This window comes from Dipteris shenzhenensis, chromosome 8, assembly GCF_047967505.1.
Source record: "Dipteris shenzhenensis isolate YYH24624 ecotype China chromosome 8, Dip_SZ_1.0, whole genome shotgun sequence".
In the NCBI taxonomy this organism is placed as follows: domain Eukaryota; kingdom Viridiplantae; phylum Streptophyta; class Polypodiopsida; order Gleicheniales; family Dipteridaceae; genus Dipteris; species Dipteris shenzhenensis.
Window position 1 is genome coordinate 50,761,791 of NC_141603.1, and position 15,690 is coordinate 50,777,480.

The 15,690-nt window shown below is 43.0% G+C and overlaps 1 protein-coding gene across 1 annotated transcript; it reads left to right on the forward strand.

Moving 5' to 3' along the window:
• The first annotated feature begins 14,560 nt into the window (after positions 1-14,560).
• LOC147899635 (uncharacterized) lies at positions 14,561-15,451 on the forward strand. The gene is made up of 3 exons (XM_087377769.1): positions 14,561-14,863; positions 14,956-15,160; positions 15,294-15,451. Exons 1-3 carry the CDS (start codon positions 14,561-14,563, stop codon positions 15,449-15,451), a joined length of 666 nt encoding a protein of 221 aa, XP_087233895.1.
• Positions 15,452-15,690: the final 239 nt, after the last annotated feature.

Consider the following 15,690-nt stretch of genomic DNA (forward strand, 5'->3'; position numbering starts at 1 on the left):
AGGCCATGCCTTGTAGAAATGTGCACGCCTTTCAACGATTGCTCTAGATCTTGGAGTCATGTGCTCCCTTATAGCACACAGAGTGTAGATGATGTCTTGCTATATGGCAACTAGAGTGGCTGTCGGATTTGTCTACAGGCCTCCCATCATCCAACTGCAACAAGCGACCCAGATATGTTAAGCATTGCTAGCCACTGTCTCCCACATACTATCCTTTGCCAGAGGTACAGGGCACACTCATCTGGGAGGAACTACCTCATGTGCCTCGATCCTCATCACTTTTTGTCCATAAATCTGGAAAGATGGCGAGGTGGGGTCAATCGAGAACGCATGCATCCCCTTCGTGAGCCAGGCCACCATCCCCTAGGTGAAGTCCCTCTCCACGCGTTGGATACTCACCACTATCCTCAGAGCTACTGACTAAACCCTCTGTGCTGCCAAGCATTCCCAAAGGTACTGAGGAGTCATCTCTGTCACGCTGTTTGTATAACAGTGGCATCTGCCGTCCACCCTCATCTACTCCAACCACCCAAGGGCCAATGGGTAAGCCCCCATCTGCTACCATCCAAAAGAAATAGGTAATATTCAGTGGTCACAAGCTCAACCAGAGGCGTGCCTAGAACTGGGGAATGATGTCCCTAGAAACCTCCTGCTTGACCTAGTGTCACTCCCTCAAGGGAGTCCATGCTGCTTCCTCCAACTGCAAACAACGACCTATATGGATCGTCTAAGAGAATAAAGCCACCTCCTCCACCCTGTTAGAGTGCCCTACTCCAGGAGGCCAGAACAACTCCCTTGGAACCCACTAAACGTCTCTGAGAGGATGGCCCTCCCATAACCAAAGGCACTAGTGTGCTCCCTCCTTGTCCTAGAGAACCGTATCCGACTCAATGATCCAACTCTTGCCAAGCTATCCCACAATCTTGATCCTCAACCAAGTAAGCACATCCATAGCATCCTCATCCCCCCATCCATAGCATCTTTGTCACACTGATCACTATCTAGCTCTGCTAACAAAAGGCCTCCCTCCTCATCACTTTACCAAGTAAGCACATCCATAGCATCCTCATCCCCCCATCCATAGGATCTTTGTCACACTGATCACTATCTAGCTCTGCTAACAAAAGGCCTCCATCCTCATCACTTTTTGTCCATGAATCTGGAAAGATGGCGAGGTGGGGTCAATCCAGAACGCATGCATCCCCTTTGTGAGCCAGGCCACCATCCCCTAGGTGAAGTCCCTCTCCATGCATTGGATACTCACCACTATTCTCAGAGCTTCTGACTAAACCCTCTGTGCTGCCAATCATTCCCAAAGGTACTGAGGAATCATCTCTGTCACGTTGGCTGTATAACAGTGGCATCTGCCATCCACCCTCATTTGCTCCAACCACCCAAGGGCCAATGGGTAAGCCCCCATCTGCTACCATCCAAAAGAAATAGGTAATATTCAGTGGTCACAAGCTCAATCAAAGGCGTGCCCAGAACTGGGGAATGATCTCCCTAGGAACCTCCTGCTTGACCTAGTGTCGCTCCCTCAAGGGAGTCCATGCTGCTTCCTCCAACTACAAACAACGACCTATATGGATCGTCTAAGAGAATAAAGCCACCTCCTCCACCCTGTTAGAGTGCCCTACTCAATCAGGCCAGAACAACTCCCTTGGAACCTACTAAACGTCTATGAGAGGACGCCCCTCCCATAACCAAAGGCACTAGTGTGCTCCCTCCCTATCCTAGAGAACCGTATCCGACTCAATGATCCAACTCTTGCCAAGCTATCCCACAATCTTGATCCTCTACCAAGTAAGCACATCCATAGCATCCTCATCCCCCCATCCATAGCATCTTTGTCACACTAATCACTATCTAGCTCTGCTAACAAAAGGCCTCCCTCCCCTACTCTGTAGAAATTGCGCTAGAAGAGGCAAACAGTCTGCTTGAGGAACTGTTCCTTAAGAGGCACTCATGTTTATGAAAATTGCCCAGGCCAACATTCCAAAGTCCAAGTGGTTTTGAAAACTTAGATAAGTCTCTTGGAGCGGCATTCTGTGACGACAAGGCCACGTCCTGTAGAGGAGCAAATGACTGAGACTGCACCAAAGAAGCTATAATCTGAGAAGAAGAGGGGCTGTGTTGGACCCTTGCTCGGAGGCTTTGGGTTAGGGAGCATGGGAGGGACACGAGCATGAAGAAGAGACCGTTGGCCCAACCTCAAAGGGAGGGAGTGAGGGAAGAGGGAGACCTGACAACTCGAGGGCGGGTGGTGAGGATGACAACAGGAGGGGACGAGGGGGCGGACAGGGTAAGAAGGAGGTGGTGGGGGAGGCCGCGAGGGGGAATGGGAGCCAAGGCGGGAGCTGTCTTGGCGAGCGGAGGAATAGATCCCTATATAGATGTTGACATTGATAGAGCTGAAGCCCTCTAACCTTGTTGTCTGGTCAACTCCTGGGGACCCTGACCTGCTTCCCTTTGGCTAGGGAGGGGCCTACTTCCCCTTCCACAGAGGAGTGGGGCCTACTTCCCCTTCCACGAAGGAGTGGCCTCACACTCTGTCCTCTCTCGCTGCCTGACACATCGTCTTCGCTGCTTTAGGATATTTTCGCTGGGTTTCTTGTGCTTCACCCTGGTCCAAGCCCTCCGAAAGGCTCTACTCAAGGTGTCTTGGACTCCATCCACTGACTCCCATGCTATACTTCCTTTGGGCGAGCAGTCCACTACTCAAGGCACAGCTGAGGGGCATCCTTGCTCTGAACTCTCTTGCAGTCCCTAGCCACAGTCCCTAGCCAAGTGTCCATCTGTTTGAATCGTAAACGCTGCCTTGGCAAGCTTGGAATCTCTATCTATTGTCTGAACTCACCACCATCTAGTGTCTATAGAAGGATCTCCTCCAAAAGACTTTTTAGACTGCTTGGGGACCCCATCATCTACAACCCCCAAAGTAACCGTCTAAGGAGGCGGCTCCAACACCATGCCAAAGGCTCCCCCCATGGAGTGGAGAATGGACCTATACTCCCTAGGGAGCTCCGGGAATCAAAGTGTCATAGGGAGGCGAGGTACGTGATGGGTCTACGACTCCATATCATCAATTGTGAACCCATTGTACCAAGGGATAAGGTAAACAAGATGAGGGCCCAAAAGGATCGAGCTTCGCTCCACCAGTGACCAAGTAGTGTTGGAGGAACTCAGATGGAGAAACCCGTCTTCCATAGATGGTAACCTCCTAAATGTGATCCCCATCCAATGCTAAGCTCGCATGGATCCAATCATGAGCTTGAGAAACCCCTCTTCCATAGATGGTAACCTCCTAAATGTGGTCCTCATCCAATGCTAAGTTCGCATGGATCCAATCCTGAGCTTGGCTCCTAATTGGCCTGAGGCCAACTATCCTACCTACCACTGCCATGTCTTGTAGTGACGACATAGCTTTCTTCACTTGGTGTTTGTCCTCTGGAGAGAGAAGAACCTTAATCGCTTGGGGAGTCGGGGCGCCCATGTGAGCCCCACTGGCCAGACCAACCCTCAACACCAAGATTCGATTCTTCACAATGCTGAGCTGCAAGAGGAGGGGAAAGAAAAAAGAGGAGACGGTGAGAGGAAAGGCCCTCTGAAGGTCCCCTGAGGCTGGCTAGGAGGACCAGTACAAAGAGCTCCAAGCAGGGGGGAAGAAGGCCCAGCCCTCTGAAAACCGCTTCGAAGAGGCTCTGAAAAAACTAAGAAACACTACCAGGGCTGCTCCAAGAGGGACAGCACCAAAAAGCCTGAAAGAAAAACCGTGAGACACCTCCGAGAAGAACGCCCAAGAACTGAATGAAGAGAAAGCTAGAATCTGTCCTAGAGGGCTGAACTTCAGAGCTGAAGAAACTCTTGACAGGGCAGCTTAGAGCGTTGGGACAGCGCACCACTGCAAGGCGGCCCGGCCTACAAGACCTCACTGCCCGCGGGCAGCGCGAAACGAAGGGGGGGGCTGCTGGCCAGCCTCGAAGGTACTACCGGGGGGGCGGGGAGGGGGGCAATGCTCAGACCCTCCTGGGCGGAGCTGTTGCCACGCACAAGAGCCCACCGTGCTAGAAGAGCCAAAAGAACATGATTCCAATAGGATTCTCCAGATCCATCTCCTCCAAAAGTGTAATTGCATGAGGCGCTGTGAAAGCTCTCTAAATGTGCTCTTTCATGTAGGTACCCATTGGAAGCTCCATTCTCGTGATCATCGTGTATTCAAAGGAGAAGAGGGTTCTCTAAGGGGAAAAAGCGTTTATGTTTGAAGTTTATAACTTTGTTTTTCTACATCATGTTTTGTAGCTAATGTTGACAGTTTTTTTGTTTTATACTACCAGCTCTCTATCCTAGGCATGAAGACTTGAAATTGAAAATAAACCTAAAGGTGTATTGTTTTAACAAAAGATCTCTAACCGATAGATCTCTCACTAGAAATATTTAATCTTATAGTCTCGAATTAGGACATAAGATTGTCTTTAAAGCCAACGAAAGAGCTAGTTTATTACTCCTTGGATAAGTAAATTTCTGACATATGGAAGGACCAATTAGGAGCTATCCAAATTTGGCATAAAATAGATCATATGGGAAATACAAGGTGAACTATGTCGAAACTTGAGCATCAAATATACAAAAAGAGACACATCAAATAGAAAGCCAATCAATGAAAATCCAAATCTTAAGGAATAATAAGAAATAATGAGCAAGGCATCATATTGTGCTATCCATGCCATGCTTTTCTGGCAAAAAAAATTATGCCATGACCCCATACCATGAGGCATGTTTTTTCCCTATGCTTGCCAAGTCAAATTCTTAACCTAACGAAATGCACCATAGCACAATAGTTGCACCATTCCTTATGAACTCTATAGAGTAGGCATATATTTTCTAACATATTGCTTCATTCTCTCTCTCTCCCCTTTCATATACTATCAACAATTTACTAGGATTTGAAGGAGCTAGTAACTTTCATAAAGTCATGTTAATGAGGGTTGATTAGGCCCTAGTTTTAAGCATGTTGCTTCATTTTCTCTCTCCCATTTCATATACTATCAACAATTTACTAGGATTTGAAGCATTTGTACTTTTCATTACGTCATCTTAATGAGGTTAAAACATATAAAAATCTTGGAGTTTAATTATACTGGGTAAGTATGATAGTGGAATACTATGATCTAGCATTGAAGTCATGATTTGAAGGATTAGTAACTTTCATGTAGTCATGTTAATGAGGGTTGATTATGCCCTAGCTTTAAAATGTGTTTCATCATTCCCTCTCCCATTTCATGTACTACCATTTCATCATTCCCTCTCCCATTTCATGTACTACCAACAATTTACATGGAGTTGAAGAATCAATCACTTTCATGAAGTTAGGTTAGTGAGGGCTAAAACCTATTAAATTTGAGTTTAGTGGGTAAGGATGATAGTGGAATACTATGTATCTAACAACGGCCATTGAACAATTAATCTTCTTTTTTTGAATACTATGTATTTAACAAATGCCATTGAACAATTAATCTTCTTTTTGTGAATATTAGTATTTACATGAGTTTGAAATCCTCCCAGTCTAGTACCTATTGCCATAATCATGCATTTTTCTTTTGATTAAAGGCTCTTCTCACATATAAAAACTATTTTGATGCTCAAATAGAAAGTCTCCTACCAATAGACCTTGTGTCATGTTGGCTCACAGTCACAGTTACACACCTATTCATAAAATTCTCTTCGTATGCATGTGTTGTGTCAAGATTTGGCCAATCTATCAATCCTATGGATCCTTGAGATAGGCTGATCAATGATCAATCTGATGCTGAATAGCGATGAAGCTGCTATGTGGGTGTGGCATAGAGGTTGGATGAGGGTGTTGAGCACTACAAACATCGGATACAAGTTGCTAAAGCACATATTAATGTTGGGTGGGCCTAGGCTCTGAATCAACGGTGAGGGTGGGGATGGCATGAAAGTTAATGGTTGATTAAGGTGGCAAAGAGGAAGAGTTGAGTAGCGCAAGGTGTGTGGTGTAGAGAGAGAAGGAAGTGCTGGTCTGAGGCAAGGCTGTGATAGGCGCTGAGCGATTGGGGGTGGAGCTACACATGACAAAAAAGAGGATGCCATCTGAGAAACATAGGGGATGTATACCAAATACATTGCAAACATGGACACAATATCTTGAAGTATCCGTGGTGGAGAGATGATTGAGTTCTATGTACACCTATACATTGTAACGGGAAGGAGCAATTTTCCTTACACACTCTAAACCTCAACAAGATGCAATTATATTTCCTTATTGTGGCACATGACATGGGTATGATGGGGCAAGACAATTATCACATAAAATGATAGGGTGTGCAAGGATCATAAGGTGGAACTAGTATTGGGCCTAAGGATGATTGTAGGTGATGTGGAAATCGATAATGTGGTAGGGTACATAAATAGCTTGACATTTTTCAAAGATCTTGTTGGGAATATGTTCTAGAAAACCATTGTGGCTGTTGCTACAAAGGGCTTTTTTGTAGGCAAGGGTATTTTCATAGATTATGAGTATGAGTGGACCAAATGCTGTTAGACTCTCCATTAGTCATACTTACATCATGTTATTTCTAATGCAAAAAGGGTTTTATAAAATCCAAATATACCATCCAATGTTGAAGTTCTTAATAGATGAATTCCTTTTCTATAATGTTTGTTTCATATCTCCCATACCATTGTACAATTTAAATTTTGTAATTTGGTTTGTCGTGCAAAGGAATATGAGAAAGTGTACACTTCTCAAGAGAATGCAAAAGAGAGAAAAATATAATTCATCCTAACCAATTTTACACTTGATGAGTAGTTGCATCAATAGTACAATTTCAAAAGATCTAATATGTTCCATAGTAAAATTTCAAAGGAGCTAATGCATTCTATACAAACAAAAAAACCCAAATAAGAAATTCAAAATCCATCGGTAACACAAATTAGTTTATGAATACTTTAAATAATGTAGTTAAATGAAAGTACACTAAAATGGATGCAAAGGGACTATACATTGACATGAAGTGAAAGAGTGCAATGAAGCCTCAAGAAAGAAAACAAGACTTTAAAGTTTCCAGAACTATGAAGGAAAATGCGAAGAGTGCATCACGGAACACATGTAGCTATAAAAAAATTACTATGTAAAACCCCATTATCTCCCACAATGAAGAAAAGGTATATGAAGCAAAATTGGTGAGACTCACAACTATCAAAATTCCAAAAATTTTATGGTCTGCCCCTACTATTCCATACCACCACTCTATAATTGCTTATCACCACCATAAAATTCCTCATCCTAGCCCTTCTCCCCCCCGCCCGGCCGCCCCTCCAAAACTCTAGAATTTTTCATCCTACTCCTTATGAGCACTCTATAACCTCCCCATCTACAAACAACCCCATCTGATAAAATCTTCTCCCCTTCTTCAATTCTCCCCCTTAATTTTTTTTTGGCATCCTCCCTTCTCCTTTTGAAGCTCTCTCACACATGTCCCATTTCTTTCTCCTGCTCTCTCTCCATCACCATCCACCTCCATTTCCTCCTCCCTCTCCACCACCACCCATGTCCATTCATCCCCCTCCATCTCCACCACTACCTCCTCCAATTCCTCCTCCTACAAGACCCATTTGCACTTCCTCCTCCTCTCTACCTTATTTCTCCTCTCCCTCCACCGGACCCTTGTCTCTCAAAATACCCTCCCTTCTCTTCAAACCCCCCTTCTTTCCCTCAAACCAACCCATGTATCTCTTTCAAACTTCCTTCTTTTCCTTGCATCACCCTTGTTTTAATCTCTTAAACCCCCTTCTTCTGTCTGTCTGTTTGTCTATGTGTCTGTCTATCTCTGTCTCTCTGTCTCTCTGTCTCTCTGTCTCTGTCTCTCTCTGTCTCTCTCTGTCTCTCTCTCTCTCTCTCTCTCAACACTCTCATTTTCTCTCCCTCTTCCCCTATGTTTCCTTATTATCTCCATTATTCCCTGCCTCTTTTCAACATCTCCCCCCTTGTGCAATCGTATGAGCCTTCCCCATGCCAAATCTGCATCAACTCCCCTTTTCACCACATGAGGTGGATTTTCCTAGGCATGTGTTTTTGTGAACCCCTCTAGATACACTAACTACTTGTCCCCCACCCCCCGCCCAAAAAAAAGGATGGGTCCCTCTATTGAAAATTTCTCAAAATTAGGCCCTTATTTCAAAGGTCATATCTGGGCTATTTGGGCAATAATTTTGAAAATTTTAAGGTCAATGCTCATTGTTTTGGAAGCCATTAGGCACCTTTATTTTTTACCTCCTATTTACCCCTTTGCGTCAAAATTCCTCCAATCTATACAACAATTAGAGATAAGAGACTCCCATGTTGTGATTCACGCTCATAGTGCCTCAATTACTGAGGGAGATCTGCTACCTTGGTTTGAGCTAAAACTCTATGAAAGTATCACAAAGTTGTGGCCCTAGCATTCTAGAAAAAAATCCTAAAGGAATGATTGAGAACCTCATCCAACACACTATATGCACCTGAGATTAGATAGAAAACTAGACATTTTTGACAAATAGATTACTCGGGCGTGGTGATCCGAAAGAATTCTTACAAGTCTTTGATACATTAATATGTTGAATGGAGGGAGACAAGCAAGGGGAGACTAGACTAAAGAGACCAAGGAGCCATGGTTCCCTATGGCATTAGTTGATGAAGCTTCTGAGTGGTATCTAGAATTACTAGTAAAAGAAAGAGAGCTATAAGGGACCTATTTTTACTCAATTCAAAAGGAGATTCCAAACTCAAAGACTACAAGATGTGTTCATGCTATTGTTGAAAAGAGGCATAATATGAATTTGAGCTAGACTATCCAATGTACCAAATGGAAGGAGCAAAAGCACTAATCTCAGTGTACGCCAATTAAGTCAAACCAACTACACATTGAACACCCATTAGGGGTTTTGAATGTGTAGACTTGATATAGCGTGTATTGTGGTAATGTTTTTCTCCTAAATGGCACATATGCAGATTTTGAAACTTTATTTATTGTGTCTAAGGGGGGGATGGGGGGTTCCTATCACTTCTGAAGGTGTTATTTGAGGCCAAAGGCCACTAGTGTGAGAAGCACAAAGGGCATATGGGTGTCGTAAGCTCTAATAGGGTGGATTGTGCTGTATAAGTGTCCTATGTAGTGTGTGATGGTGTTGTACAATATAATGCAGTGAATCACAAGGAAGCAACAATCATCATGCACACTAGATTTGTGAACAACTGCATATGCTAGGGAGATAGAGAATGAAGAGTGACTAGGTTGGTCAAAGTACACAAGTCATTGGAATGGATAGTAGAAGTCACAAGTCACAAGTCACAAGCCACAAGAGTTAGCCATGTCTACCAAAGTACACAGATCCATCCCCCATAACAAAGCTCTCATTGAGAAATCCCCATACAATGGGCAAGCTTGTAGACTGAAGCCTCAATCTCTCCTCACACTCTCTTCTCTCTCCCCCTCACGAATACCAAATTTGCTCTTCTCCTCCTCCTTCATCCTCATCTGCTCTTGCCTTGGTGGGTCTGTCTCCTTGTTAAAAATCTCCTCCCTTCGTCCTTATTGGTGGCCCTTCTGTTTCCCTTAGCCATTGCACTGCTCAATCTCTTGGTGGCTTCAATGACTTCTTAACTGGCCAACCTCTTCTAGTCGATGTTGTTTAAATGCTCCATGCGTTCTCCTAATGCATCTGACTACTCCATGTGCATCTTTCATCACAATGGGCCTATGTAGTGAGATAGACCACCTAACAATGTTTGTTGTCATGTGCACGTGCTAATGCATTTGACTGCTCCATGTGCGCTGCTCGACATGAGATCATGCCTTGTGGCATGCTACTACTTGGGTCAACATGTGGTCACCTGCGATCAAAATATGGTTGACATGTGGTCAACACATGGTTGGCATATGGCTGCTTGAGAGTGTCTCTATATGTGCAACGGTTTGCCCTGCCACTATCATTCACCATCCCATTGGATAGAAATTGGAAAAAAGAAAGAAAAGAATTTTGGCCATACACAAAGAAATACAATTACTTGTAGTATGAGAACTCCTAAATCAAAATGGCTCTTGGACTTAGATTTAAGAGAGTGAATAACAGTGATACCATCAGAAAGATGAACACCATGGAAAGACTAACATCATGATATATACAATGTGTGTAAAGCACATGGTCGGAAAAAGAGCAAAAGAGGGTTGTCTAGGAATAAAGATTTCTTGACCAAAAGAAGCTTTGTTGGACTAAAATAAAAAGCAAGTGTATCCCAAACATCACATGAGAGTGACCTTAGTATTCTTGTCCTCTCCCTCAATTGTATCCACCATTACATTGTGGAGGTTCTCATACTTTGCCTTAAAGCAGTTGTATGCCCTGTAGTAGTGATCATGCTTGGACTGCAAGGAGGTATGTGACTTTTGGATTGTGAGATGTTGCTCACTAATCTAGATGAATTCAATGTCCTTGGCTCACATGCACATCTATATGTTCTCACCCTCATCTTCTGCAACATCGGGGCCTTCCACGTATACAATACTGAGGCAATACCATCTGTGTACACTTCCTCTATGGCTACATTAGTAGCGACTTCACCATTGCAGTCCTTTGTAGGAGGCGTTGTCATTGTATGTCTCCATGGCCCACCACACTTAGTATTGCTCCATCGAGAGGCCCTTGAAAACTTACACCTAAAAACATAGCAATTCGAAATATAATCTCTGTCTCTCTTTTCCCTTCCTCTATCTACCCCTCCTATACTAGCAAATAAGAAAACGACTATTTTCTCTCTCTCTCTCTCTCTCTCTCTCTCTCTCTCTCTCCCCCTCACTCATCCCCTCAAACAGATAAAAAAACATAGCAGTTTCAAATATAATCTCTCTCTCTCTCTCTCTCTCTCTCTCTTTCCCTTCCTATATCTATCCCTCCTATACTAATGAAGAAAAAAACGACTATTTTATGTCTCTCTCTCCCTCACTCATCCCCTCAAATAGAAAACAACATAGCAGTTCGAAATAATCTCTCTCTCTCTCTCTTTCCCTTCCTCTATCTATCGCTCCTATACCAGTGAAGAAAAAAATGTCGAAAATCATATTGTAGTTTTATATATCATCTACCTCAATCTCTCCCTCTTCCCTGTCTCTTGTAACAAACATATAGACAAAGTGTGATACAAAAACGTATCTACTTAATACAAACAAAACTTTCAAGATGAAATCACTTCATTACCTGGAAAGTATGTGTTTCTTCTTCTGGACTTGACTCTATATACTCCAAAAAGGTAGAGAAAGAGTCGAAAATGATAGAACACCCACTTTTCTCTCCTTCCAAGAAGATTCAGGTTGCAACTTCAGGAGGTGACTCTCTATATTTGTCATGTGCACCTACTAATGCACTTGACTACTCCATGTGCATCTGCCACCACTTGACATGAGATCACCTTGTGGCATGCTACTCCTTGGGTCAACATGTGGTCAACTTGGTGATTGACATATGGTTGACATGTGGTCAACACATGGTTGGCATGTGGCTACTTGATAGTGTCTCCATATCTGCAACATCCTGCTGTAACTAATTTTCTTATATGCACTTTAATTATGAAGGTTTTGGAAGTACTTTTTAGCGCTTCTTGAAATATTCATTCATTGTTCTTTTGCATTACTCTTAACGATGTTAACTCCTCTTTCTTTGAGATTGACTCTTCATGGCTATAATGACTTATTGATGCCCTGTTATGTTCTAGACTCATCATGATTCTATCATATGATGCAGTAACTGTATCATACATTAATTTTATCTCATGGACCATGAATTCTCACCCTACATAAGAACATTTGCATGTATGCACTATGGATCATGTTCACATCCCATTTTTTCAAAGAGTGGCTTCGACTACTACATTTGGATCATTAGTATTCATGTCTAGGTATTAGGAGTATGTGAGCCATTGTGAGATCTTACATTCTAGGATCTTATTTGAACTTTGTCTTACGAGAGAGTTTGAATCATGTATAAAGCACAAGAATTGTAGTTGGAATCTTGTGGACTTTGTTCCCTCGATCCAATTGTGCTAAGGTAATAATTCTTGAATCAAGTGAACATGATATATTTGTTAAAGTGTAGGTGTGTCATAACTTGTGTGTTGTTTCTCCACTCTATGTCTCAAACTGGTCTTGGGTGGTAGTAGCTAGGGTTGATTCTATTTGGTTACTTCTAAGTTGTTAAGATTGAGTAGGGGTGTTTGGGCAATTTAGGTGAAAGGTATGTGATTGGAGTTATGGTGCCTTGTTGGCATGTGTGGTGAGAGATTGTGTGTGATGATTCAAACCTTATTGGCTAGACCCTTTATGAGCTTTGCCCCTAAACATTTGGTAGAATCTAATTTTTGAAGTTATGTGCAAAATAGTGGCTAGAATTGGTGCTTTAAATAGTGGTTTGGAACCAGTACTTTTAATAGGATCACTAATGACATTCAAATAGGAGTCTATGGGCTTAAAGTTTTCCAAACCTTGAATTTTGATGTATCCATTGGGGTTCAATTCAGTGTTGAAATGGCTAAAATATACCATCCATGATTGTGGTCAAATTTGAGTAAAATTTTAAAAAGGAGACCCCTCCCCCACTTTTTAGGATATGGTTAGTTTAACTATAATTAGCTTAACCAATCTTAAATTTATCCTGATATAGTAACCTAACTATGGCTAGTTATACTAAATATGGTTGGTGTGGTTGGGTTATGCTTATTTAGGTTAGTGTGGCTAGTTATACTAAATATGGTTGGTATGGTTGGGTTATGCTTATTTAGGTTAGTGTATAGAAGGTTGGGGTTGGGAGGGCAGGGGAGTGGAGGGGTTAGGGGGTAGTCAAAGCCATTGGCATAGTGTAGCAACTGCGGCTAGGGAAACACGAGGAAAAGCGGCTACAAAAGTTGTGGTTAGATTCTAAGGGTACACGCAGATCCTAAGGTGGGGAATTTTAGAGGGTTGTAACGATGTAGAAGAGTGGAATGTGTCATCTAGAGTTTACATCCTTGCAACAACTAAGAGTTGATGATTTGTTTGGTCCTCTCCACAAATCCATGCTCTTGGCTATGTTGACAAATAGTCACCAAGGAATAGCATCATGTTGTGGTCCCCTTGTCTTCCATGATGTAGAAGTCAATGGATCAAACTAAAATAAATCAAGAGTAGGGTGTTCAGAAACACACAATTTTGACAAGCTATGGCTTGCAATCTCAAAAACTAGGAGAAATTTTCAAAATTGAAAGCCGCATGCCCGATTTTTAGGCTCAAAGAGTTAAAGTTTAAATTCTCAAGGTGGATGGAAGTCTTGAAGATGAAGAATTTTTTGCAATGAGGGATGAACAATTTTTTCTCTCATTGAATTTTATTTTAAAATCAAACATCTTGACATCATGCATTTTTGAAGTTTGGGCAAAGCTTTAAAACACATTGTTTGAAAGGATGTGGAAAGTAGAGATGATAGACCATAGTGGGAAGGCGTCCTTGTTTGTCAAAAGGTAGAGAGAAAGTTGGAGGAAATGAAAACTTTTAAAGCAAAGAAGGCATGTCCGGGTACAATATTTTCTATTGAACGAACTGTGTAAATACTCGAGAGAGAAGCAATGGACGAGTCCATTGACATGTAAGAATACACTATACATAGGAAGACCGTCTCGTGGAAAGAAGTTGGCTGAAATCAAGAATTCTAAAGAAACCAAGGAATGTACGCGTGCTATCATAGTTTGTATCGAACACAGGGTGTATATTTGAGAGAAGAAATTCACGAATCCATTGACATATAATTTTTACTGAACTAACTGTGTAAATACTCGAGAGAAGATATGGGCGAGTCCATTGACATGCAAGAATACACTGTACATAGGAAGACCGTCTCGTGCACGGAAGTTGGCCGAAATCAAGACTTCTAAAAAAAACAAGGCCGCGTGCTATCATAGTTTGTATCGTACTAACGGTGTATATGTGAGAGAAGAAATTCACGAGTCCATTGACATATACAAGAATACACTGTACAATGTAGGAAGATCGTCTCGTGCAGGGAAGTTGGAGTAAATGAAAACCACTAGATAGTTTGTATCGAAGGGACGGTGTAAAATTTAAATACTCCAAGGAAGCGATTGACGTATCAGAATATGCTGCTCATATGGAGACCGTCTCGTGCAGGGACGCGCAACGCGCGTTTGCAACAATTTCAACGTTCGGTGGAACCTTGACATATCAGAATACGCTGCTCATATGGAGACCGTCTCGTGCAGGGATGCGCAACGCGCGTTTGCAACAATTTCAACGTTTGGTGGAACCTTTCTGTGCTCCACCAATCCCCATATACACTTCCAATCCATCTATATAACTTCGACCGGCTGCATCCTTACCCCTGCGCCTCCGGGTTCCACGTCCAACTCTCACTTCTGCGCAATATTTCGGTTCTAGCATGCACTCTGCTAGCACTCTCATGCAACATCAACAAGCAATCTAAGCTGTATCAACGCCTGTCCGACTTGCAGCTTGTTATCGATATGCCGAACCCCACAACTTTGCTGCTTATAAGTTGCCTCGCCTTTTCCGTCACCCTTCCTACCGTCATTGGTATCGGTTTCTTCACGGATGTGCTCTTTCTGATTTGTAAGTTCGGACTGTTTCTTGTAAGGCTCTTCCTCGGACATCGGAGCTCACCCTTGCTGTTGTCGCTTGCAGGTAGCTCCATGGAATGCGAAGAGCTGCCGGTTCAACTTTGTGCATTTGCCGTGTCATCATCAGGAGCTCGCTGCGTGCTTGAGAAGAATGTTATGCGAGATGGAAGCATTCTTTACGAGTGCCAGGTCTAATAAAAAACCAGGCTCTTAGTACTTGATCTCAATATACGTATACTCCTGTAAATTCTCAAACATGTAGAGCTGCCTTCACGTCGCAGACTTCTATCGTCATGACCGAAAATATATCAGAATGGATCGAGACCGACAGTTGCATCCAAGCATGTGGTTTGGAGCGAATGTCTGTCGGCATTTCAACGGACGCTCTTGTGGAGCGCGAATTCACAAAGAAGCTGTGCTCCTCTGATTGCAAGGCATATTGCCCGAACGTAGTCGATCTTTTCACAAAGCTTGCAGCAGCAGAAGGTAAGCTCTAAAACGAACAACCTTACATTCTAAACGAAAGACCAAGGTATAAGATAAAACTTTCGTTGGTAACGGGTGCTCCTACGATTTGCACTCATGGGTAAGTATATAACGTGGGGAGTTGGCTTTGTAGGGGTGTATCTTCCGAACGTGTGCAAGGCACAGAGGGGTGGAATGTCACGCAGATTCATGTTTGCATCGAATGCAGCAATTGTTCAAGATGTTAACGGACCGGTCTCTCAACCTGAGCTGTTGGAGAACCCATCTCCGGCTCCCAGCTGTATGTTCTAGTCACTCAAGTCTGCCAATCTCTGCTCCAGCAACAAAATTTGCCATGTTATCTTCGTCCTTATGGGCTCCATCGGATGTTTCTTGTACTTGAGAGTGTGAGTGTGTAGCTCAGTTACTTTATTGAGCATGCTTGCATGAATTGCATAACAATTTCTAAATGCATACCCGTGCCTTCCACGTTATACAAAATGTTTTTCTATTTCCTACACGAGTACAGAGACCCGTCTACTAAGGGTGTG

What these genes read in the sequence shown, in the direction of transcription:
- LOC147899635 (XM_087377769.1), top strand. Translation starts at nt 14,561, where the DNA reads ATGCCGAACCCCACAACTTTGCTGCTTATAAGTTGCCTCGCCTTTTCC. An exon ending in GCATTCTTTACGAGTGCCAG is followed by an intron (nt 14,864 to 14,955) that starts GTCTAATAAAAA and finishes TTCACGTCGCAG; the next exon opens with ACTTCTATCGTCATGACCGA. An exon ending in AAAGCTTGCAGCAGCAGAAG is followed by an intron (nt 15,161 to 15,293) that starts GTAAGCTCTAAA and finishes TTGGCTTTGTAG; the next exon opens with GGGTGTATCTTCCGAACGTG.